The sequence below is a fragment of the Phodopus roborovskii genome, unplaced genomic scaffold, assembly GCF_943737965.1.
Source record: "Phodopus roborovskii unplaced genomic scaffold, PHOROB, whole genome shotgun sequence".
Lineage (NCBI taxonomy): Eukaryota > Metazoa > Chordata > Mammalia > Rodentia > Cricetidae > Phodopus > Phodopus roborovskii.
In genome coordinates, this window is record NW_026125577.1 from 2,023,325 (window position 1) to 2,050,376 (window position 27,052).

Consider the following 27,052-nt stretch of genomic DNA (forward strand, 5'->3'; position numbering starts at 1 on the left):
TATTTTAGAGAAATTTTTTTGTGCTTTTTAAAAGAGTATATATTTTATAATGTTCAGGTAGAATATCTTGTAGCTATATGTTAAATCTATTTTTGTACTTGATGACATCTAACTTCCCTTTTTTTTTTTTTTTTTTTTTTTTTTTTTGTTAATTAAAGTCACCTACCATTACTTTTTGTATTTCATGAATTTGGATGCCCTGAGTTTGGTGCTAAAATGTCTAGAATTAAAATATGCTCTGTGGGTTGTTTGATCAGACTGTTCTCTTACTAGTTTTGGCTGATGTCCATGATGTCAGATATTAGCGTATTGGTGTGTTTTCTTGTTTCCTGCTTCATTTGGTTGTAGTTACTTTCTTTCCATCCATTCACTCTAAGCAGTATCTGTCCTTGGGCACAGGGTGTATGTAATTCTTGTCAGCAACAGAAAGATAGACCCTGTTTTCTAGTAGAGTTGGTTCTAATACAGTTGTAGCTTTTGATTAGGGGTTTGAGGGCACTGATATTTGGAGCTATTATTGAGAGATGGGTATTAATCACTGTTGTTTTGCTGATTTTGTGGCATGTGGTATGTAGCACGAATAATAATGGGGTTAAATCAGAGAAACAAAGCGACCAGCCGCTAGAACATTCTCACCTCTCTCTACCAATGCTCAGACTGCAGGGGTGACCCACCGAACCTCACACTGCTCCCAGGTGCACTTCTCAGATTACACTGTGCTCCTGTCTCCTCCTGCCTTATAATCCTCTCTAGTGCTGTGATTAAAGGTGTGTACCCAAGTGCTGAGATTACCTTTGTGTGAACACTGTTCCTCTTTTAGACTGGATCAATTTCATGCAGCTCAGGGTGGCCTTGAACTCACAGAAATGTGTCTGCTTCTGTCTCCTGAGTGCTAGGATTAAAGGTGTGTACCAACCCTGCTTGGCCTCTGTGGAAAGCTAGTGTGGGTAGTTTTGCACTCTGATCTTCAGACAAGCTTTGTCATATCATAAACAAAATATCACCACAGTGGTAGTCTTACTTTGCATACCTGCTAGCTTGTCATCATTAATCTTTTTCCCTGGAGCCTCTTGGCTGTGGTTCTCTTAAAGTTCATCCCAGAGTAGTCCTTGTATTCTCTACTGGTCTGGGTTGTTAGTCACAAAGTTCCCATCAAGAAGTCAGCATTATTCTCATGGCTCTTAATATGTAGTGTGGGCCTGATTTTGTTTGTCTTTAGCCTCCCTCCCTTCTGTGTATTTAGTGTTTTAGCTATAACATGGAGTGGGGAATTCTCTAGTCCTTTGCTCTGTGTGCTCCTTGTACCTGAATGGGCATCCATTGCTGGGATTTTTATTGAGGGTTTGTTTCAATGCCTTTGATCTGAAAATCTTTTCCTTCCCTTATACCTATAATTCATATATTTGGTCATTACATGGTATACTACCAATATTCTTGTATATTCTATTCATATGTTTTTCTTTCTTTCTTTTTTCTTTTAATTGCTGTTGTTTTTAATTGAAGAAACCTGAGAGGACAGAGCACAGGGGAGCTAGTCTCTTAATGGGTAGTATAAGCAATTGGAAGGGCCCAGGCCAGGGGATGGGCTGAGCAGGTTGAACCCTAAGAGAGGGCCTGTCTGTGGTGGTGTGCTCAGCATAGGGTCCTGTAGGCAGAGTTCTGAGAACCTGGAGCTCACAGATCAGCTACACAGACTGGCCAAGTACCATGTATCTCCACCTTACCAGTGACGGGTTTATAGACATGACTAGCTTTTTTTCTTTTTAAATATTTTAGTTTTTGAAATGTAAATGCTAGCATTTAACTCAAAGTTATATATTTATGTAGCAAGTACTTTATTGATTGAACCATTACTCTGAAATTCCAGCCCCCCCAAAAAAAAATTTAGAAAGAATAAATGGGCAAGTCTTCAAAAGATTATTATAGGTATGTACTGTCTGATTCAAAGCAATATGTTTAATCATAGTGCTTTGATGAAACACTGTGTGTGTGTGTGTGTGTGTGTGTGTGTGTGTGTGTGTGTGTGTGTGTATACATGTATGCATGCCGTCATATATTTTCAATTATTTTAATCCCCTCCCCCATACAATTTACAGAGTTCTTTAGTAATACAAAGGTCTAGTTGCTGTGCATAAAAGAGCTTTATTGGGGCTGGATAGATGGCTTAGCTATTAAGAAATTGAGAGGCCAGTCTGGTCTTCATTTTTTGATCTTGCTGTCTCCACCTCCCTAGTGTGGATTATAAAGTTGTGCCACTGTGCCTTGTTTCATGCAGTGCTTGGGATAGAACCCACGACTTTAAGCATGCCTGGCCAGCATTTTATGCCCAGCTAAAATAATTTCTTACCTTTATTCATTTTGACTTTGTTTTATTTTTGAGACAGGGTTTCTCTGTGTAGCTCTGGCTGTCCTGGAACTCAGTCTATAGACTAGACTGGCCTCAAATTCAGAGATCCTCTTATCTCTGCTTCCCAAGTGCTGGGACTAGAAGTGTGTGTCACCACCATTCAGCTCTGAGTTCATTTCCTTACATATTTGTATCAGACTGTTTAGGGTTTTTGCTTGTTTTACTTTTATTAACATTTCTAGGTTTTATAATATTTCTATTTGGTTCTCACTATGTAACATGATTTGGTAGGTCTTTGTCCTGGAGGAAAATTCCCAGGCTAGTAAAAAGTGAAAGAAAAAAAATGCCTTTATTTTTAATTTTGTTGCTCTAAAGGGAATCCAGTAGAGATAACTTAATCATACACAGTTTTATTACCAAAATTTGAGTTATAAACAGTTCATATTGCCCTAGAACATATCTCTTAAAAGTTATAGTTTTCATATTCTTAAACTTCTAATGTTTATTGGACACTGTCTATAAATTGCCCAAATAAGTCAATTTCATTATGGTTTGATATTCTCCAGATGAAGGCAATGAAGCAGAGGTGCAGCCACAGCAAAATAGCCAGTTAATGTGGAAGCAAGGCCGGCAGCTACTCAGACAGTAAGTACCCAAGATTAAGTGTACAACTTGTTGAAAGTGAAAAAAAAATTTGCTCATGCTTTATTTGTAATTTTTATAAAAGATTTATTTATTATGTATACAGTGTTCTGCCTGAATCTATGTTCGAATGCCAGAAGAGGGCACCAGATCTCATTACAGATGGTTGTGAGCTATCATGTGGTTGTTGGGAATTGAACTCATAACCTCTGGGAGAACAGCTAGTGCTCTTAACATCTGAACCATCTTTCTAGCCTCTTTGTTTGTATTTTTAACTCACGAGTTTCTCTTGTATTATACTACTGTTTAAAGTAGTAATTAGTAAGGTAGTTTAAAAAACCTAATTGATTTAATGTTCATTTTTCATATTTACATTTCTCCCCACTGTTGGAATTTATGTGGTTAAAAAAATTCTATGTTATTATTATTCTCATTTTCATCAACTCTCTAAACATAGACATTTTACTACAAACCTACAGGGATTCCCACGTACATTCCTGTTACAAGACTTTTCAGAACATTGAAGAACTCTATGATTTAACGAGAGATTTTTGGCCTGGCAGGTCCCACCACTCTTGAGCCCCAAAATAACACACAGAGATTTATATTAATATGAAATTGTAGGCCAATGGCTTGGGCTTTCCATAACTACTAATCTATGTATCTCTACATGGTCTTATCTTACTGGAGAACACCTGACTCGAGTTCTATCTTCCTGGCTCACATGATGACTCCTCTCTGCCTACACATCCCAGAATTCTCCTCCTCTGGTAGCCCCGCCTATTCTTCCTGCGTGGTCACTAGCCACACAGTGTTTTATTCATTAACCAATAAGAGAAACATATGTACAGAAAGGCAACCCCCATCACTGTGGATCCCCATATTTTTCAGGTGCTGCCTAATGCATACTTTCTCCTAAGTGTGTGGCTGGGATTCTGCAGAGGGTCTGATGTCAAGTCTGATGTCAAGGACCTGTAGTCCTATAAACTGGTATATAGATTTATGCCAAAGTAAAAGGAAATTTATTCTATTTTGGACTTTTGGGATGGCTTATTAGTAGTTTATAAGTTTTCCAAGTAGACTAATGCCATTATTATAGAAAAACAATATTACAATATCTCATACCTGTCTTTTATCTAGATAAAGTTAGAAAAAATTTTAACTATTAAGTGGATTTTCATTACTGTTTTCACTTTAGTCTTAGATAGGACATTCATTTTTCTTTTTAAATTTACTTTTGATACTGTAAATATTTTGGTACTGTTAGCTGCCACACCAAGCAAGTGGTCTCTTTCTTAGCCACACAAAGATCCTGTTAGCACATTTACTTATTTATTGGCATGCTCATTAAGTTACTTAGGCTAGTTCTGAATTTGTACTATTCCTTCCTTAGCCTCCCAATAGCATTAGTTACAGGTGTGTGCCACTGTGTCTTAGGCTTTTTCAGTTTTTAAATGGATAAATGCTCTTAAAATGCTAATTTGGGAGGCTGGAGAGATGACTCAGCATTTAAGAGCACTTTCTGCTCTTGCAGAGGACCTGGGTTCATTTCCCAGTACCCACATGGCGGCTCTCAATTGTTTGTAATTCTAATTACAAGGCATCTGACACCTGCTGCTGGTCTCTCAGGCACCAGGCACACACATGGTGCACAGATAAAAATGTAGGCATAACACCCATACACATAAAATAATAATGGTTATTTTTTCATTTCTAAGACAGCTCTTGTTGTCCTGGAACTCACTCTGTAGACCAGACAGACCTTTAATTTGCAGGCCTTTACCTACCTCCCAAGTACTGGGATTAAAGGCATGCACCACCACCACCACCCTTGCTTATAAAATAGTAATCATTTTTAAAATGCTGATTAGTTTTTTGTTTTGTTAATAAGAAGTGGTTATATAGTAATTTTTGAAATTTTCAAGCTTTAACCTACTTCTCAAAAAGGTGAAATTTTATCAGCAAGCTATGTATTAACTATTTAATGAAACTAACATCTGTGGCAAAGCAGTTTTGAAGGACAAATTTGTATTTAGTTTTGTTGCCAAAGTGAGGTACATACCAAATATTAATTATTAAAAATAGAACGATGACTTGGAGATGGCTCAGTAGTTTCAAGCCCTGGCTGCTTTTTTCAGAGGCCCTGGAAATCCACACAGTGGCTCACCACCATTTGTAACTGAAGTTCCAGGGGATCAGAAGCCCTGTTGTGAGTGCTACAGACAGCAGGCACGCATGTGGTATACATATACATGTGCATGCAAAACATTCATACATGTAAATAAGCCTAAAATTGTTTAAGTGTTACATCTTACTTTATTATAGTAACTTTCAAAAACATCTGATTAAATTCAACAAGCAGGAGTTACTCTTTCAAATTTTCAAATCAAGTCCTTTCTGTAGATACTGGATGGGACTGAAAAGTGAGCATCTTGATTTAATAAGATGTACTTTCCCATTTGATCACATAGCTTTGTGTAGTGTCTTTTAGTAACTATAGAGATGAAAGCCTGAAGTAAGCTGAATTTAAAATAGCTGTCTTGTCAGCCTTCATTTTTCCATCAGTAGAATGCATACCTACTATATAAATAAATGCATGTCATCATTATATGTGATATCAATATCATTTCCTTTGTTCTGGTCCCACCACTACCACGTTTGGTCTTTTGAAACACATTTTTAACAGTTAATGTTAGGACTCTTGGGTTTAGAGTGGTTTTGTGTATATCTTAGGTGGTATTCGAGCTCCTTGATGAGAACAGAAACAGCTTAAATAAGGCTGCCCATCATGGAGGTGGTGGAAATGGGCTTAAGACCCAGATATAACTTTGTGTTCTTCTGTGCCTCTGACTCCCTGGAACTATACACATTGACGAGTCTGTATATATTTCATGTCCCACAATTCAATTGTCTCTTCTGCAAGTGGCTGTTATGAATATTTTTTTCCCTTTTCTGTATTGTGGAAAGAAACTATTTAGAAGCATTCTCTCCAGATTTCAATTAATGACACTTCACATAAGAAATGTCAAAAACAACTAGCACCATTACTATAAAATAGTAATGGTAGAGTTGGGAGAAGGTTGTTCCATTCTTCCTACAAAAAAACATGTGTTCTGAAATACATTGAAGAACAGTTTCTTCTAGGATAAATGAATAGTGTTATTGTATAGTTCTTTGGTTTTTCTCAGTGACTGTAGAGGCTGGTACTGCAAGAGACAGCTCCATCTGCAGCTGGAATATTATTAACAAGTCTTACTGACATAGTACTGTTCTGTTAAACCCTATGTAGTCAGTAAGTGTGAAGAAATAGTTTTATTTACGTTTTAAATTTTACAATGCTAATTTCCTGTGTGACTGAATTGTGAGGATCGTCTTTGTGCAGGTATCTCCAGGAGGTTGGCTACACAGATACTATTCTAGATGTGAAATCCAAAAGAGTGCGAGCATTATTGGGCTTTTCAAGTGATGTCACTGACAGGGAAGATGACAAAAACCAGGACTCGGTTATAAATGGCACAGAGGCTGAAGTTAAAGAGACAGCAATGATTGGGTGAGTATTTTGACTGGAAATAGTTTTAGCTATAACTTTAGTTCATATTAAATATTTTTTGATATGGAAGGCATTGAACTTTTAAATGATGACATAGTAATAATTTAATTTTAGTTAATTAAATGTTATACTTTAAGAGTTTCATTTATATAGAAGCCTTTATAATTATTTTAATTCAGGAACATAATTTTTATTTAAGGTGTTTTTATTTGCTTTAAACTTGGTTTTTAGCAGATTTTAGTATCTTGAATCTCAGTTAACCACTGTTAGAATCTCTTAAAAGATGCTGTTAAAATTAAGTACAGATTTGTAAGAATGATGTTTTATTGGTGAATCATAAATCAGAAAGTAAATAGTTTCTTAATCATTTAATTTATAGCATAATATTGTTCCTTATCTTCCTTTGATATAAAATAACTTTTAAATATATGTGTATTACACACACACATATATTTTGAATTAATAGATTAAGTGTAAAAATTCAAAAGTTATTTGAACTATTTAATTTTATTTATTATTTTACTTAAATGAATATAGTCAAATAGAGATTATTCTTTAGTAGAAAAATTTGTCATAAATCTTCATTAAATAAAAGAACAGATTCTGTGAATGTCTAAGTATGTGCTGACTTTGTTTTAACTCATATTTAGGCTAAAAGAATGGTTGATTGAACTCTAAATTTCTTTGGGAAAACATAGTTCCTGTTATCTGACACATGAAATTGTAGAATTAGACAAAGGTTCAAAATAAAAATTTTATAAATAAATGCCATTAGACCTTTTAAAAATTAACGTAATTCTCTTTAGAGATGTACAAAATATGCATGGTAAGAATAGTTGTCTTTTTACCTTTTAAGTTAAGGCAGTAGATTTGTTATATAGTTATGGAAACTTACATGAGAGGTCAAAGAGTTGCACAGCAGAAACAACAGAGAAGGATGGAGGCAGTGCTACTTAATAACAGATACATGTATATTTAAAGAAACACAGTGAGGTTAACATGCAGATCAATCTGTCAGAAGGGGACTCATTATTGCTGCTCTTCTAAACAGATAGGATTGAAGTGACTCAATACTTTTTGTCTTACTTTTCCAGTTAATTCACAGAACTGTGATAATTGGAAATCAGTAAGGGTCATGATATAGTTAGGGGATTATACATAACACAAACACAAACTACTGAAACCTATCACAATCATTTTTATGGTGACATTTACCTGAGTATGATTGTATATGTTTTAAACCAGAAAATCTGAGTTAACGGATTCTGCCTCTGTACTGGACAATTTCAAGTTCCTTGAAAATGCAGCTACAGATTTCAGTGATGAAGATGAGGACGAGGACGTTGATGGAAGAGAGAAAAGTGTCATTGATACTTCCACAGTGAGTTAGAGAGCTCATTTCAATGTTTTTAGGTGCCTTAATGCATATGTTATAAAGCCCTTGTCCTTTGCATCTTGAACCCTTATGTCCTTTTCATGAATTTAGAGCAAGAAGAAGGTTTTTATTACTGATTTTAATTTTAATGTATTGTTAGTAAGGACTCTTTCTCATAGGGTGCCCAGATCTTTTGTTAACTCATTAAACAAGGCAGCATGTCCATAGAACTGCAGAGGTGCTGACCACTGTGTGTTGTAACAATGCCCTGGTATTGATATTATGTCAGAAGAATTGACAGACACACGGTGGTGCCTGATGGCAGCTAGCATCAGCTGTGACACTTGGGAGAGCTGCTGCAACAGTTTTACAGATTTTCTGAACTCTCCCATCACTTTCTTCAGTTGTCCAGAATTCCTGTGTTCTTTCTTGATCCTTAGTATAAGTTTATTGAATGTCCCATGCATTTCCTACAATAAGAAGTGTCTCTAAGTTGCTGTTTCTTCTTTCTCTAGTCACTTTCCTCCTCCTTTCTTCTTTCTTTTATTTATTTTTCCCCTTTTCCTGCTTTTTCTTTCTCCTTTTTAAAGTAAGAGATGAAGACATGTTTCACTCTGCTTAGTCAAGCATGGGCATTTTCTCTATGCACTAATCATTTAAACTGCTAATCCTAGCCCAATCATAGATATAGCTAAATATCAAGTAATCACTCAAATTTTGCTTCACAAAACAAGTTATAATAATGTATGCTGGTCTAAATGTCTATTCCTTTTTTGTTGTTGTTTTTCTAATTATCTAAAGTTCCTTCCACTTTTTGGTATGATGATTGCTTTAAGATAACCATTTTCCTACCAAAATACTTTATTCATAGCCTAACTCTACTGAGCTGGGCACATGGTACTTGTCTCTCATCCCAGCATTCTAGAGCAGGAACAGCTCTGTTGCAAGGCTTGCCAGGACTATATACTAAGACAGGAAATAAAATAGAGCTATTAGAGAAATTGAGGGCAGTGGACCTAATATCAGAACCCTATGGAGTTTTTATGATCCCTAAAACACTCATTTCTGATTTTGTGTTGTGACACAGGTTTTGTGAGTATGTTGTAGTTACATTCAGTTATCATGGCTCTATTCTGGAAACATTTCACACTTTATGGAATGTCTCCTATTTGGGTTAGATCAGAATGTCTGAAGACTGCACAGACTGTATCTAAGGAATGTTAGAGTTAATTGCTCTCATAACATAAATGTAATCTGTGTAAATTTAAGAACAAATTTTGCTTATTCATTGAGATCTATAGCTATATATATATATACATATATATGTGTGTATATATATATATATATAAGTTTAAGTAAGCTTTCATACCTTTGAACAAAATTTAAATTACTGCTTTAAGATGTATGTTTGTTTCTAAAAAAATACGATGTGGTTTTCACTGAGTTAGCTATTGCAGGTTTTTTTGTTTTGTTTTTCAAGACGGTTTCTCTGTATTGCTTTGAAGACTGTTCTGTAACTAGCTCTGTAGACCAGGCTGGCCTCGAACTCAGGGATCCGCTTGCCTCTGCCTCCTGAGTGCTGGTGTCAAAGGTGTGCTCCACCAACACCTGGCCCTGCAGTTTTTTTTTAATACAGAAAATGTATACATTGTGAAGGAAATGCATACTTTGTGAAGGAAACGGTTGCTTTGCTTACTCAATTATGAGGGGATACTGTCTCTTATTTAAGTTAAATGTTTTAGTTTGACATGTTTTCTCTCCTTTGCTTAGATTGTTCGGAAAAAAGCATTACCTGATAGCAGTGAAGATCGAGACACAAAGGAAGCGCTGAAGGAGTTTGACTTTCTGGCCACATCAGAGGATGGAGACAGTGAATCTAGAAGTGCAGGGGATGGAACCGACTGGGGTAAGGAAGCAGACTGGATCAGCCAGAGATCTGAGTGAATGCCAGAACTTAGTGTTCTACCAGGAGGGCTATGTCTTGGAAACACTAGAATCTGAAATGCTACACATCGGGAGTGTCTGGGTTGTGTGGTTACCTGTAAGGAAGATAGTGTAACTAGTGCCTACTCTTCTTTCTCCTCCTTCTTTAGTGTATGAGGAATACAGCATGAAAGGAATTTGAAATAAAACATGGGCTATTTTGCTTTCTGCTCAGACAAGTAGAACCTGCTAATCTAGATTTTGGGGAAACCTGAGAATGAGGATGTAATAGAGGAATTAGTTTTCTTGTGTCTTACATCTTCTATGTTAAACAAATTATGTTAGAAAATTATAGTTTCTATGCTTCTTTGGGTCTTTATAGATTATGCAGGCATAGTTTGAGGGGTTTTGTTCTGATTGCTTTAAATCACTCTAAATATCTGAAACTTCTAACAAGCACTAACAAATATTTGACGGGAACTTCTGTGACAGATTATTGTAGTACTTTAAAGAATTATGATAAATCCTTCAAAAGTGAGCACTCTGTCAGGTGTGTGTATATGTGTGTAAAAGAGAGAAAGAAAAGAAGGGAGGTTCTAATATTTGCAAGTACTTATCAAGAGAATGTAATGTCAGCTATCGTAATACTATTTTAAGTGTACTTCTGGAAAAGCGTCGTCTTAGTGTTCCTAAAACATGAACCAATGATTTTTTGTTTGAAGTACTTTTAAATATTTTGTTCATAAAGGTCAAGGTTTCTATAAACATGGCACAAATATTATTTTATAGATTTGTTGAGTGCCATTCAGATTAGCTGTACCACATTATGAGCTTTCCACTAGCTTTTGTTCAGACAGCTACTTTAAGTATTAATCCAGTAGATTCAGGAGCTGGAACCCAGACTACAATCCTACAACATGGTATTACTTATATCTAGCAAAATTTTATTTTACCTTTTGGCTACAAATGTTAGAAATACTAATTTAAGCCCTAATTTTTTTTAATTATTTATTTATTTATTTTATATAACCAAGTCCATTTAAATGAAAACAAATATTTATAGACAATATTTGGGAATTTGGGTGTTGTTCTTTCCAAACTACTTCCTGCTGGTAAGGGGCGCTGTCATGGGGGATTCTAAAAAGATGCAGAAATCCTGGCTGTAGTCTGTAAGGCTGCTTTGTCCAGCTGTTTTGCATGTAGGATCACCTGGTACTCTGTTTCAGGCTTGATCAAACCACATTAGTCTGGAAGGAATCCACATCTTTTCATTTTCTGTGGAAACAAAAATAGAAATCCTTTTCCCCAGTAACTTGTCCTTGAATTTTTAAAAATACTTTTTCTTTGAAGAAAAGAAATGAAATAATTCTAAAGCTAAAAAGAAAAAATTAAGATTCTTGACTTATATTAAAATTTTTCTTTCTTCACACTTGTTTGATCATGTTAGTGACTGGGAAAGCTCTTTTGGGTAAGTTCAGGGGACAGATTTCCTAATATTTTTTAATAATAATATTTTTTTAATAAAATCCCTGTCTTATAGCTTTTTTTTCCTGTCAGAAACTCTGTATGTACAATGAAAATTGCTAATAATCACTTTAAAGGCAAAGAAAGAGATTTCTCTACACACTGTGTATCCTGGTATATAGGTGCCTGACAAATTCTTTGTATTCAGGGTAAACCCTACACCCCTCTCCCAAAACCCCATCACCACCTAATCAAACCCACTGTCTTGTTAGAGGTCCTGTTGGAGTGCCAAGCAAATCACTGCTGTAGGATCCTACTTTTTTTGTTGGAACCTGGGAGTAGAGAGAACTGTTGTACATCTAACCCTAGTGTCTTTTCAGTCCTTTGGCCTCAGTGAAAATGCTTCTAAATCTTATTGGCAAGATTTGCCCCAGAACAAGTAAATACTACTATGCTCATGCAGTAGGAATGTTGGCAGTGATAATTTATTAGATGTTTTTTCTACTTGTATAGTTACCTTTAGGATCTTACCTTTAGGGACACTGTCAGAGACTGGTGCTGGTCCTCCTTGACTCCCCACCCCCACCCCCGCCTTTTTTTTTTTTTTTTTTCAAAGCAAAATCTAGAATGATTTCAGGTAACTACAATAAGGTATACTATATGGTGTTTGAAGACTTGTTTTTTCAACACACCAAGTTTGAAAACCAAGGAGAAAGTGCAGAAGGCCTCTCTTCTACCCCTGTGCCTGAGCTTATTTCTAGTTCCTTACATATTTTAGGTGGTAACTTCCAAGTGCAGGAGCTGAGCTAGCACTTCTGCTCTGCCAGGGTGACTGGCATTGCCCAGGTGAAGTCTTCTGTTGAAAGATTCTGTGTCGGTGCAGATAGGAGACTGTCTTTCATTGCTAGTCTTGTTGCAGGCATACTTGTTACTGGCTTTTCTGCAAAGGACAGCTGTGTTTTCTTGTATAGCACTCTTCTCTCCAGCCAAAGAGCCATAGTCCAGTGTTACTTGCTGTACACCAGTATATGTACATTTTAATTCAGTGTGATCTTGTACTAGATCTGTTAATGAGTGTGAGTAGAAGCTCTCAGTTGATAGATTGTTTGCTAGGAGCTGGGCCTTGAATTTTGTCTTTAGAGTTATTTTATCTGTATGAATGTTTTGCCTGCATGTGCATTTGTGTACCATATGCATGCCTGGTGCCTGAGGAAGTGAGAAGAGGGCGTCTGATCCCCTGGAGTTACAGATAGTTGTGATCTACCCCTGTGGTGCTTAAAATCAAGCCTGGGTCCTCTGTAAGAGCAGTCAGTGCTCTTAAACCTCTTTGAGCCATTGCTCCAGTCCCTGGCCTTGATTTATTCATTTTTAAAAAATAAAATTATACCAGGCATGATGGTATACAGTTTTAATCCTAGAACTTGGGGAGGCAGACGCAGGTGGATTTCTATGAGTTCAAGGCCAGCCTGAAGCATATAGAGAATTCCAGGATAGCTAAGACTACAATAGTGAGTGCTGTTATTATGAGTGCCTGGAGAGTATAAAAGGGTGATTTTTTTTCTCCCTTTAAAAGATAAAATTATTCCAAGGTTTAAGAGCAGCCACTTTATTATGTCTTTAATGCTACCAGGATGGCTTAGTAAGTAAAAGTGCTTGCTTCCAAACTTGACAGCCCAAGTTTGAGCCTTTGAACCTACATAGTAGAAGGAAAGAACCTACTCCTGCAATTTGTCATCTTACTACCACATGGGTGCTGTGTCTCTCAGGATGGGGACAGGAACACACAATAGAATTTTTGAAAGACTTGGTAAAAATTGGCATTTTAAAAAAAGATTTATTTATTTTATGCACATGAGTGCTCTGTTTGCATGCATATCTTTATGCCAGAAAAGGACATTAGATTTCACCAGAGGTGGTTGTGAGCCACTATGTGGGTGTTGGGAGTTGAATTCAGGACTTCTGGAAAAGCAGCCAGTGCTCTTGATCATTGAGCCGTCGCTCTGGCCCCCACAAAGTTAGCGGTTTTTTGTTTGTTTGTTTGTTTGTTTGTTTGTAAATTGGTTAGTTCTACTGGAAGACTAGACTATTCCTACTACTGATAGATGGTATAATCAGAGATCCAGCAGACACGTTTTTAAACTGGACTAAAACTTAAATTACTTTAAAAATAGATTTCTGTTTATTCTTATTTCAGATAATTCCAGTGTTAATTCAAAAAATATATTGATCAGGTACTTTCCATGTACTGTCTCTGATACTCACTGGTCGATCTAGCATTGTTAGTAAATCAGTAGCACCTTCCCAAAGCATAAACCTCATCTCTTTCTCTCTTTTTTGCTTTTGATAATTATCTTTTAAAAAGAGATTTAATAATATTTTATTAAGACATTAAACATTATATTAAGATATAAAACAAAACTAACACATCTGAGTTGGACAAGAGAAACAGAGGAAAAGAGCCCAAAAGAAGGCATAATGATCATTTACATACTCCAGAGTCCCATAAAAACACTACACTGGAATCCAGAATATATGTGGACCCAGTGGAGACCAAGGCAGGCCCTGTGTATGCTGCCTCAGTCTCTGTGAGTTCATGTGAGCTTTGATCATGTTGATTTAGAGGGCCTTGTTTTCTTGGTGCCCTCCATCTCCTCTGGTTCTTGCACTCTATCTCATCTTCAGCAGGGTTCCATGAGCTTTGAGGGGAGGGTTTTGATGGAGAAATCCCATTTAAGGCTACATGTTTTTAGGCCTCTCACTCTCAGCATATTGTCTGACTATGGATCTCTGTATTTGTTCCCAGCTGCTGCAGGAGGAAGCTTCTCTGATGATGGTTAATTTGCTTTCCTGCCCGCAGTGGCCTGTTTAAAACTCTTGAAAAGACCATTTAAGATGATTTTGTGTAGTCTTTTAATAATAATCTATCACTGATTACATATGATATGAATATTGAAAATGATTATAACATGCTTGGACTTAAATCTAGGTTTATTTTTCTGTCTTTTTCAAGGGAAATATTTTATCAATTAGGAAATTGAATTGACCTTTGTTAGGTGTTACATTTTGTATGCCACCTATTTGAATATAAAAATAGCGTTTTTTTGGTGAGTGATACTCTAAAGAAAATCATTGTGTCTATCAGAGTGTTTGATATTTCACTGAACAAAGACTGTTTGTTTTACTTTGTTTAGAAAAGGAAGATCAGTGTCTGGTGCCTGAAGCCTGGAATGTGGACCAGGGAGTAATTACCAAACTGAAGGAGCAATACAAAAAGGAGAGAAAGGGGAAGAAAGGAGTGAAGAGTAAGTGAAAAACATTGTGTCTATAAGCTACAAATTCTGCATCTTTACATCTTCCAAGTTTTTCCCCCCCCCCCCCCAATGTTTTCCTAAAACTACTTACTCTTTCATTTCTGCTTCTGACCACTTTCCTTTTCACCATCTCTCAGGGGTTGAAATTAAGTGGCAGCCATGACTATGAATTAAATAAAAACCATATATGAATATGGAATTTTAACAAAAATGTAAAACCTCATAACATAAAGATGAGTTGACTTTTGAAAGTCAGTGTGCTCAGTCACAAGGATGTTTATTTACAGTGGAATTCATAAATATTATTTAAACTTGATTTGCTGACACTCAGATTATGAGATAAAAAGAAGTTAATTTCTACCCCTGAATAGTCTGTGTATTCACAACATGAAATTCATTTGCTCTACTCTCTATATGCTGTACAGGGCACACAGCCACACATATAATTTAAATGGATCTGTTTTCTAATATAAATATTTTGGCCAGCCTAATTAATAGCAGTATTACCAATTACCTTTTTTCTTCTTTTTCAATAAAACATATGCTACATCAGAAACAGAGGCCAAAATTAAATTTGTAGCCCTGTGGATCATATAACTCATCATGCAAATGAAAAGCTTATTGTTAGATCTAATTAAGTATGCAAAATGGTAAAATAAATCCTGTCAAAACCTTGATAAAAACAATATTCAATAGCTTTTTAGGGACTGGGTATGAAGCTCAGTTGGTGGAATGCATGAACAAAGCCTTGGCCTCATCACTGGAATGTGGTAAACTGGGCATGGTGACACATATCTGTAATCCCAGCACTCTGCAGGTAGAGACAGGAGGACCAGGAGTTTCAAGGTCTTATTTAGCTATTTAAGGAACTAGAGACAGCTATTTAAGGAACTAGAGACCATCAGTCCTAGGCTACAAGAGACATCTCAAACGACAAAACAAAGCATCTTGTGCTTCTACTCATTGACATGCTAAACATGGCTTTTCCCTTCCATGGCAACAGGAATTTTATCCTTTGAGTGAAAATAGTACAAAATAAGATTAAAAGCTAAATTTAGTGAGAAGTGGGTTATAAATTACAAAAGACTGAAAGTATTCCCTTGTTGCTTTTTAATTATGGTAAAATATATCAAGACCATTCATTTCTGGCAGACATTGTTTTATAATCTGGTAGTTATTGTTAAAATAGTTAAATACGTATTTAAAATTTTAGAATTTTTAAATTCTTAATTAAATGAAAAGTCTATATTCATTATAGATGTTAGCACAGTTTTAACAGTTACTGAGAGATGAGATCATTTATTGTTATCTCAAAATAGGTAAAATCAGAACAAGAAAGATTAACTTTAAAATAAAACTGTTTAATCTCTTTATTCAAATATGCTAAAAACTTTAAACTTAAAATATATATTGACATATGAATTGCTATGGCTTTTAGGACCATGTCTAAGCCAGTTAAACTAAGATGTTGAGAAAAATTTGTATATCATACATTAGAATTATTTCCAGATTAAATTAGTGTCAATATATTTCTTTGGGACATTATGATATTAAAATGAGTATTTTGGAATGTAAAGATCTTTTCATTAGAAAGGTAGCCAAGACTTCTGTGGAACTCATCTACTCTTACATTGTGGTTAGAATTTAGCCTTTCAGATCTAAACCTGCACCATTTGACTGGAATATTATTCCTACTAACAGAAAAATTGGGTTCCCTGCACCTGGGGGTTGATATTATATTTAAATATATAGCGCATGGGCTTTTTAAGTGAAGAAGTGTTAACTCTGTGGCTTGCACTGAAGATAAGGGGTGTAGACTAAGGTTAGCACATTTTATTTATTATTTTCACTTGTTATTTTGTTAAAACAGTAATGTGAGGACAAGTGAAGACCTATGATAAAGAGGAAAATTAAGTAAAACTTTGAATTAGTATAAGAAACATTAATTTATAAGCTACCAAAATATACTTTTTAATTGAGCTGTTACCTACAATTGTTTTTAATTGGTCTACTGTAAGTATATCCAGTCAGATTGTGTAGTCCAGTCACATCTTAAATTTTCTAGGTAGTAGTTAAAATTGCTTAGAAATAGTTGTATTCTTTGCTGGTATAGGAAATACCATAACGGACTATGGGTAAGATTTTCCCATTCTTAATTAAACTTGTAACAGGAAAAACTACCGAAGATCTGTTTCAGCCTCTATCCTATATAAAACAGTCAAAACAGGGATGTGGGAGAATGAAGAGTCAAAGCCCAGGTAAGTGGCCAACAGGGCACGAGACTTCACTTTGGGTTCCATAGCTGCAGGATGTAAGGCAGTGCCTGTAACTTAGTTTAAGCAAGCAGGGATGTTACTGTTCAGTTGAGTTTTCATTTGGTTATGATCTGTGATTGTCTTCATTTAGACCAATAGTCATTGGTTTCATTTAGATGAATATGATTTTTAATGATACATATTGGACATGGCATTATTTTTCATGTAGTGATTCCATTAACTTAATTTACAAAATATATATTTAAATATCATTCTTTTCCAGAAATAATAAACTTAAAATTTGAAAACTTCAAAAATAACTACTCCTTATTGATCAATCTAGTAGGATATTTTAAAGGTGAATGTTGGCAGATGTGAAAAAGTTTATTGTACAATTTTTATGAAATAAGTCATTCTGTTTTCTCTTTTGTTTTTTTCTCCTCTGCCCTTCCCCTTTTTGACTAGGGCCCAATAGGTCAAAACTACAAGACATGCTTGCTAATTTGAGAGATGTTGATGAACTTCCCTCATTACAGCCATCTGTTGGCTCTCCTTCCAGACCCAGCAGCTCCAGGCTCCCTGAACAGGAGATCAGGAGAGCAGATGAAGGTGAGCACCTAGACCTGTGGCTGCCATAGGCGCCTTAGAGAGCACCCAGCTCGAACACACAGCTTTCTTCAGTCAGTGGAGTCGACTCCAGCTTCATCTGTGATTTGGGGAAGGGGCATAAATTTAAGAATCACTCTGAGTTTCTGATTTATAATATACCATAGCTCCATTGATAAGAGTGGTAACAAGCTTACTCAGTTCCAATATTGAGAAAATTGAGTCTAAAAAAATTGGTACTAAATGTTCACTGTGAAAGTTAGCATACTTAATTTATCATTGATTTTAAAAATGACAGGGCACCAGACATGGTGATACATGCTTTAATCTTAGTGTTGGTGGTGCATGCCTTTAATCCCAATACTCAGGAGGCAGAGGCAAGTGGGTTTCTTTGAGTTCTAGTCCAGCCTGGTTTACAAGAGCTAGTTCCAGGACAGGCTCCAAAGCAATCCAGAGAAACCCTGTCTCGGGGGGGGGGGGAGAGACAAACAAACAACAACAACAAAAAAAAAAGTCCTAGCACTCAGAGGTAGAGGCCAGCCTGTCTACAGAGCAAGTTCCAGACCAGCCAAGGGTGGCATAGTGAGACCCTATCTCAAAGCAACAGCAAAATGGAGGGAAAGCTACCTGTTCTCATGTTTCCTTGTTGCCTGTCAAAAGTCTTTATCCATTGCATATATTTTTTTAACATAGTTACAGCCATCATGTAGAATAATTCTATTTCGTTTTATGTGTAACATAAAGTCATATATTGATAATTTTCAAGCTCAGCTTTAATGCTATATATTTTAGTTTATATTTAAAATAAAAATACTGTTTTTAAAAGCAAACAACTATTATTTAATGTGTTCAGTTCAGCAAGTACCTGTTTTTAATCATGACTAACTGTAGTCTGCTATGTACTGGATATAATTAACTCACTTCTTTGTTTAATTGTTAAATTCAACTTAAATATTTCTAATCAATGAAGCAACCCCTGGTGTCTTTTTGGTATAGTGTCTTTCATGAAATCCTAATTAGCGTTTTGCTTTCCTGGCTCTTCAGTGATACTTGTTGAAAGGATTGAAGTGCTGTGTTCAAGTTATAAAGTAGGAATGTTCAAGTTGATTCCACAGGGAAGCGCCATCTCAGAGCACAGTCGGCAGCTATTAAAGTTCTGAAACATCTTTAAAGGAAATAAAACGTGCACAAGTGGGTACAGCTCATGAAATCATCACACATCAGAATTAGCCACTGACTATTTATGCTATCACCCCCAGATCAAGAGGCAGAGCATTACCAAGGTGTAGGTAGCAGCCTGTATGGCCTCTTTAACCACTGGCCACTTGTCTCACTCTCAGAGGTAATTCTGATTTCTAACAGTGTACATTAGTTTTCTCAAATAGGCACATTGTACAGTTTGCATTCTGAAATGTTATAGAATTGATCAGTTTTATCTTTCTTGTTTGTTTGTGTTTTGAGACAGGGTTTCTCTGTAGCTTTGGAGGCTGTCCTGGAACTCCCAGAGATCCTCCTGCCTCTGCCTCCTGAGTGCCGGGATTAAAGGTGTGTGCTGTCTATCACCACCACCCGTCTCAGTTTTATTTTCAGTGGGAGCAATAGTGTTCAACATATAGCAAGAACCACTTGTTAATATACTTCATAATTGATAAATGTTATTGGAGTAATTAGAATGAAATATCAAATAGAGGGGAAATTTACTTTTAGTCATACTGTTTTCTCTGTAATGGTAAGTTATTAGATTTGTTTCTGCTTTAGTTTTCTAATTAGATGATGCTATTAGCAGGATAATACGTGAAAAGCTGTCATTAAGATTTTTCTGCTCTTGGAATTCCACTGTGTACAAAATTGCCTAACACTAATGTAAGGTAGGCATATAGCCCCTGGGGCTTATAATCCCAGCACTTAGAAAAGTGCCTTCATGCTGGGCTAGCCTAGGTTCCAAAAACAAAAACAGAGCAACAGAAGTGTACATGTTCCTAATGAAAGAAGTGGGACTGGTTGTGAAGTGTTGAGGTGTGTAACATGGGCTTTCTCTCCCCCAGTGGAAGCCCTGACATTTCCTCCTTCCTCTGGGAAGTCATTTATCATGGCTGCAGATGAAGCCCTTGAGAGCGAACTGGGGCTTGGAGAGTTAGCAGGCCTTACAGTGGCCAATGAAGCAGACTCGCTGGCATATGATGTAAGTAGCAGTTTTCTTTTCTGTGCCATTACTGTGTCTGAAAAGTAGCAGTTAAGGTTTAGAAAAGGGTGGCAGAGGTAAAAACTTTTCATGGGTATGGATCTTGGTTTAGTTTTAATTTCAAACTTTACAAAGTTAGACATAAAAATTAAAGTTAGAGATTTTTTTTTTCCCATTGCAAAGTGTGAGCTGTGTTTTTGTTTAGGCGCCTTCAGTAAATTGCTGTCTTTCTTACAGTAGCATTTGTCCTGCCTCTTTAGTAGTTCATTTCCCAATGTGGGCTCCCCTGGGCAGCTGGCTTTTCTTCACAGCTATATCTTTACGTCTGTACTGCTTACCCCTACAATACAGGATGTCCAAATTACCTAGGCTGTAGTGACTAGAAGCACATTTCCCATCACATACTTTTGTCCTCTCTGCCTAAACCATGAAGACTTTATTCAGTAGCTGATGCATATCACCCCCCACCCCCCAAGAAAAATCAATGTTATATGTTCACCTAATTTCCAAAGGTACTTGTATGTTTTACTAACTGTACAGTAATCTACTGGTATATTGTTAAAAAGTATACATTTTGGGAGGTTCGTTATCTCATAATTAGTCCTTAGTCAGAGATTTTTAAATCTTGCAGGTTCTTTGTGAATATGTATTATGATTTCCAGTTTTGTGGTATTTCTGTGCGAGCAAATGTGTGTCTCTCTGTATATGTTTATTATGCTTTCTTTTGGTTCTTTTTACTGTTTTGTCCTACCCCACTCATTTTACCTTATCTTCTTATTATTATTGTTATTTAAATTTTTGTTTTCTAATGAGAGAGATAGGGTAGAGATTTCAGATGGGGAGGGAGGTATGGAGGTTCTGGGGGGAACAGGGTGGGGGAGAGAAACTGTAATCAGAATATATTGCATTTAAGAAAATCTATTTTTTATATTCCAATTCCAGTTCCCCCTCTCTCCTCTCCTCCCACTTTCCCCTTCTTCCCCCATCTCACCTTCCATCCTCTCCTCAGAGAGGGTAAGGTTTCCCTTAGGATGTCAATTAAGTCTTTCCTATCACCTTGTCAAGGCAGAACCAAGGTACCCCCTTCCCCCAATGTCTAGGCTGAACAAGGTATCTCTCCCTAGAGAGTGGGCTCCACAAAGTCAGTTTATGCATTAGAGTTAGATCTTGATCCCAGTGCCAGTGGGATCATATACTGCCAAAGCCACACCATTGTCACCCCCATTCAAGGGTCCTAGTTCAGTCCTATGCTGGTTCCCTAGTTCATGGTGCAGAGTCAGTGATCTTTTACTAGCTCTGGTCAGCTGATTCTGTGGGTTTCCCCATCATGATCTTGACTCCTTATTCATATTATCACTCTTCTTTCACTTTTAATTAAACTCTTGGAGGTTGGCCCAATGGTTAGTTATAAATCTCATCTGCTCCCATCTGGAAAAAAAACTATTTTTAATAAAAGAGAAATAGAAAAGAAAACTTATCTTTTAATCTCTCTACATCCAGAATCTGCACTGTACAGACTGTCTTTGGCTGTTTTGTACTGGCACTGGCTCTGTTCTCACTTGAGGACTTGACTTGGAGAAGACCAAGCTCTGTCAAAGTTGTTGGCAGGTTGTGGTTCATTTATGGTCCTCTGCATGATATCTTCATGGCATCTAGTGTTCACAGTCTGAGTGCACATGTAAAGAGAAATGCAGGCAGGGGTTGGGGGGTTGTGTTGGCTTACTCTGGATTCTAAATCTTTTCCTTAGCCTCCCAAGCTCTGGGATTGCAGGTGTGTCATGGCCATTTTAACATTTTCTATTTCAGGTTTATAAATCTTGTTTCCATCTCAGTGAAGAAAGAATTAAAAGTCTCAAAATGTGAAAAAAAAGTGGTTGTATTTTAAATTGGCAAACTGTCTTAAGGTTTCTATTACTGAGATGAAGCACCATGATCAAAAGCAACTTGGGTAGAACAGGTTTTATGTCTGCTTACCATCACAGTCAATCATTGAAGGAAGTCAGGGCAAGAACCTGAAAACTGGCCAAAGCAGAGGCTATGGAGGAATGCTGCTAGTGGCTTCATCAGCCTGCTTTCTTAAAGCCCAGGACCACCTGCCTAGAGGTGACATTGCAGTGAGCCAGGCCCTCCCATATCAATTTCCCATCAAGAAAATGCACCACAGCCTTGCTTGCCCATAGGTCAGTCTGGTGGGAGCATTTTTTTTTTTTCCCCTGTTGAGGTTCACTCTTCCCAAATGAGTCTAGCTCATTGACACAATTGACATAGACTAGCCAGGACACAGGCTTAAAGAAAAAGCTAACAAACCTAGTTCTTTGACCCAAATTACAATATGTGTCTACAGTTTGAGTTGCTTGATTTTGAAAACACTCCAGTAATTATTTGTTTTCTGTTGATGTGACATAATAATGTGAAATAATTAACCCCTTAGGAAGGAAGGAAGGAAGGGAGGGAGGGAGGAAGGGAGGAAGGATGGATGGATACAACGTGCTTGTCTTCCAGTCCATGTTGGTGGGGTCAAGTCATGGTGAGATGCAAGCATCAGAAGAAGCCACTTGCTTCATGGTGTTAAGGGATCAGAGAGAGGAGAGGCCTGGGCTGCTGCTTCTCCTAAAGGAGATCTTTCAGTGATGTCACTTTCTTGTCTAGGCTTCATCTGCTAAACACTCCACCTCCTGGGAGTGCCAGAGGCTAGTTGATCAAGCCTTCAAGCACATTCAGGGTCGAAACTAGCATAGTAGAGATCCATTTGGGATCATCACTTATCTACAGTTTAGATTGAGTTATGTTCTCTTATTCTACATTTTTTATTTCTTCAATGAAAATTGCCACATGTTACTAATTTTGCTAATTAGTTTGCTTTAAAAATACATTGTTTTAATCGAAGTGAGGGAGGAGCAGTAATACAAACAAAAGAGTCAAGACCATGATGGGGAAACCCACAGAATCAGCTGACCCAAGCTAGTGAGAGATCACTGACTCAGATCTGACAAATGGGGAATCTATGTAAGACTGAACTACATTTCCTTAATGTAGGTGACAATGGTGTCACTGGGACAATATTGAGGCCACTGGCAGTAGGTCCAAGATCTAACACTAATGCACAAGCTGACTTAGGGGAGCCGATTCTATGGAGAGATACCTTGTTCAGCCTAGACACAGGGGTGTGGGAAGTGGAGAGGTGCCTTGGTCCTGCCTCAATTAGGTGATGGGACAGACTTAGTAGACTTCCTAGGGGAGACTTTACCCTCTCCGTAGAGCAGATGGGAAGTGGCTGGGGTGGGGTGGATCAGGTTGGTGGTAGTGAGGGGAATAGGAGGAGAGGAAGGAAGGGGAACTGGGATTGAAATGTAAAAAAAAAAAAAAAAATTTTTTTTAAAATATTGTTTTGAGATTTGTATGGTGTAATAGTAGTAAATCAGCTATCCCAACCTGATGTTTTGTTTCTTCAATAGATAGCAAATAATAAAGATGCCTTGAGGAAGACGTGGAACCCTAAGTTTACCTTAAGAAGTCACTTTGATGGCATTCGAGCCCTTGCTTTCCACCCCATTGAGCCCGTTTTAATAACAGCGTCAGAGGACCATACACTGAAAATGTGGAATTTGCAAAAAACAGCCCCAGCCAAAAAGTGAGAATATTCTACTTTTACGGTTTCTTTTAAGGTTTAGTTAAATTATTTATCAACAGGAAAATACATATTTTAAAATAATTTTCTGTTATAGTTCCCAAGTGTCTCTTCTGGTTCTTTGTTCTTTACCATGTCATTGGTGAATCCTCCAGACAATCTAAGGGTTTTTGTCTAATGGGTCCCAGGGGTTTGTGACTGCTGATTACAGTTCTTATGCATAAGTGTTTTAAGTCCCTGTTTTCATTTATAAGTGGGGCCTCTGGCCTGTAATGAAGATCCCTATTAATATAAAGAGATATAAGTAGGAACACATAGAATTATGAAACCTTTGCCCTCACTCCATTATTTACAAAGTTTGAATTTACAAAGTGAAAGAAGTGGTTAGGAACTTCTCTATGCCATTAGCTTTTTCTCTGACAAGTTTTCATACTAAGTAGTCTGTCTGAACTGAGAGATACTGTTTGTTGTCTTTGCTTAGTTGTTCGTTCTTGGTTTGGTGTATGAATGCCAGCAGACATACTGTCCTATAAACTTTTTCCTTAGCCCCCAAGCTAGACTCAGCTCTACTTGATGAGGCCCTCCTAGAGCTCACCTTCTATGAGTCCATTACCTTCATCCACACCAGCCTCTGCCAACCAGGATCCTTTCACTGTGTGAGGCAGAAGAGTACAACTAAGAAGAGTACAATAGACTGTAATACAGGGCACCACAGATGTTGTCCTGCCTGTAGGAGAAATTGCTGCTACCCAGTTTAAAAGGCACCAGTAGCGTTAGTGCCGTGAGTCACACAGGACAGGCAAATTGCTGGAGCAGTCTGAGCAGAATGGTATTCCCTTTGATGTGCTGTGCTTTTGCCTTTCCAGTTTTCAGGTCACAGTATGCTAGTTCTGGTTCCAGCTCAGTCATATGGAGCTAAATGTAAATGTCTGATTGAGGGAAATAGTGGAAACAAATCAGTAAAATCTACACATGCAAATAATAGTATCTTAGTTACCTTGGAGCTGACTTGAGACAAGATAATATATAACAGCAAATTCCTGCAACATGATTCTTACCATTGTCTATGATGAATATTTGTCTGTTAGATAATGCAGACATTCAGAGTCCTGTTCTTAGTAATGAGCTGATGACTTAGGCAGTTTCCACAAAATCAAGGATAGACATATTAACCTTCATGAAAACATGGGGAACTAAAAGACCCCTTGCTGAAATCCTGCTGTATAGTTCTGGCGTATTTAGATTCTCATTCATGTTGAATATTTGATACTATCTAGATTTTGTTTTATTTTAAATATAGGATAACTTGAAGTTCTGAAATAATAAAAACTTCCCTGCATTAGTCAATTAGTGATATAACTGGAAATGACGTTCTGAAAATTATCCTTCACAGTCCTTGTGTTCTCTTATGAATGATCTCTCCCATTAGTGGACAGTGTGGAGAGGCTATGTAACATTAGTGGATAAATTGTAACAGTGTGGAGAGGCTGTGTAACATTAGTGGATGAATTGTAACAGTGTGAGGAGGCTGTGTAACATTAGTGAACAAATTGTAAACAGTATGGAGAGACTGTGTAACATTAGTGGACTGATTGTAACAGTGTGAGGAATCGGTGTAAGAATGTACCACTATAAGGTGGGTGTTTGTCCATCCTGTGAAGGTATAACTGGGATTAGGTGAACCTCTGTATCTTAAGGCTGAGTATAGTATTACTATGGAGACCACAGTACTACCACTTAGTTATGCTGTTCACTACTGAAATGTGGGATGCTTAAAGTTATCTTTTTTTTTTTTTTTTCCTTTTTTCTTCTGGTTTAGGAGTACTTCTCTTGATGTGGAGCCTATCTATACATTCAGGGCTCATAAGTAAGTATGTGGTTTTTCTTTTATTAAGCCAACATCATTTTAACACAGTTTGATTGGAATATCGTACATTCTTTCACTTACATATTTTAATATAATTTTTCTATTTAGTAGTGGTGGGGCTTTCGGTAAACGTAAAAGAACCTGGCAGATAATATAAATACCTGGTAGAGATCCTGGTATGCATGTGTATTATAAACTGAAGTATTTAGGTTTAAGTACTAGAAATGCTAGCTAGCACTGGGTGCTTGCTACTCCTCCAGAAAACTGGAGTTCAGTTCCTAGCAGCCATGTGGGGTGGTTCCCAACAGCTTGTAACTCCAACTCCTGTGATCTGACACCACTCTTCTGGCTTCTGTGAGCACCTGTGCAGAGGTGACATACAACCACATGTACAAATAAAAACTTAAAATAATTTTTAATACGATTCTCACATAGTTTCTTCCTTTTTTTTTTTCTGTTGCACATTTCATGATTTCCTTCTTTTTTTTCATTTTTTTAAATTTTATTTTATATAACCAAGTCCATTTAAATGAAAACAAACATTTATAGACAATATTTGGGAATTTGGGTGTTGTTCTTTCCAAACTACTTCCTGCTGGTAAGGGGCGCTGTCATGGGGGATTCGAAGAAGATTCAGAAATCCTGACTGTAGTCTGTCAGGCTGCTTTGTCCAGCTGTTTTGAATGTAGGATCACCTGGTACTCTGTTTCAGGTGGTCTGGCTTGATCAAACCACATTAGTCTGGAAGGAATCCACAACTTTTCATTTTCTGTGGAAACAAAAATAGAAATTCTTTTCCCCAGTAACTTGTCCTTGAACTTAAATTTTGGAGTCAAAGCATTTTTTAAAATTTAATTTATTATTTTACATGTTGATCCCAGTTCCCTCTCCCTCCCTCCCAACCTCCCTCACTCCCTGCCTTCTCCCTCCCTTCCCTCCCTTTTACCCTCTCTGTTCTCTCACATGTACTCTAACCACCCTCCCATCCCCCCACCCCAATTCCAAATGTAGAGGAATGTCATCCAGTAGGGGTCATGTAGGTCTGACAGGTCATGTGAAGTAGGGACTAAGCCCTCTCCTGTCTCTAGATTAAGGCACTTATTCCTCCATGGGGGATGTGTTCGCAAGTCCTTTTGTGCTCCAGGGATACATCCTGGCTCCATTGTCTGAGGTCCCTTAGATTGCTCAGTCCTTCTGGCTGAGATCCATATTCAGGGGGGCCTGAGTCAGTCCCATGCTGGCTTCCCAGCTATCAGTCTGGTGGCCTGTTAGCTCCTCCTTGTTCAGGGAAGCTGTCTCTATGTGTTTCTGCCGCCTAGTCTTGTCCTCTCCCTCTGCATCTGAGTTCTACTTTGACTCAGTGTTTATGTATGGATGTTTGCTCCTGTTTCCAACAGGCATTAGTTGAGGGCTCCATGGATAAGTTAGTTGTTGATCTCTCCCTCCGGGAAGGGCATTTATGATAGCCTTTCCATGGAAGCTCAAATTGTTAGTTGGCAGCAGTGTTGTAGTTCTCTAGACCTTTCTTTGTGTTCAATTTTATCTTCAAACCAATATTGGCTCCCTATTTTATGTTCTCTCTCTCTCTGTCTCTCCCCCTCTCTCTTTCCTGTCTTCTGTTCCTAACCAGGCTAAATCTTTCTTTCCTCCCCCTTGTTTTCTCCTACTTCTCTCTCCATTCGCTGTCCTCCCCCACTTCACCTGAGCTCTGGGGGGACTTGTCCATTACCAGTTCTGTGAGGCACTTTATATGAATCTCTTAGAATACATCTTGTATCCTAGTTCGTCTGGTGATGTGAATTATAGGCTGGTGATCATTTGATCTAGGTCTAAAATCCATATATGAGTGAGTACATAATGTGTTCCTCTTTTTGTGACTGGGTTACCTCATTCAGGATGGTT

The 27,052-nt window shown here is 37.3% G+C and overlaps 1 protein-coding gene across 2 annotated transcripts in view; it reads left to right on the plus strand.

Moving 5' to 3' along the window:
* The window catches only part of Strn (striatin), an 84,210-nt gene that overhangs the window by 45,355 nt on the left and 11,803 nt on the right, over positions 1–27,052 (plus strand). Inside the window, exons 4-13 of one of the 2 annotated variants that reach the window (XM_051177896.1) lie at positions 2,914–2,992; positions 6,372–6,539; positions 7,785–7,920; positions 9,685–9,820; positions 14,493–14,603; positions 16,784–16,870; positions 17,333–17,476; positions 19,519–19,655; positions 23,111–23,286; positions 25,103–25,150. In XM_051177896.1, coding sequence (XP_051033853.1) covers positions 2,914–2,992; positions 6,372–6,539; positions 7,785–7,920; positions 9,685–9,820; positions 14,493–14,603; positions 16,784–16,870; positions 17,333–17,476; positions 19,519–19,655; positions 23,111–23,286; positions 25,103–25,150 — 1,222 coding nt within the window. The remainder of the gene's footprint in view (positions 1–2,913; positions 2,993–6,371; positions 6,540–7,784; positions 7,921–9,684; positions 9,821–14,492; positions 14,604–16,783; positions 16,871–17,332; positions 17,477–19,518; positions 19,656–23,110; positions 23,287–25,102; positions 25,151–27,052) is intronic. The other variant, XM_051177897.1, reaches the window with a different exon arrangement.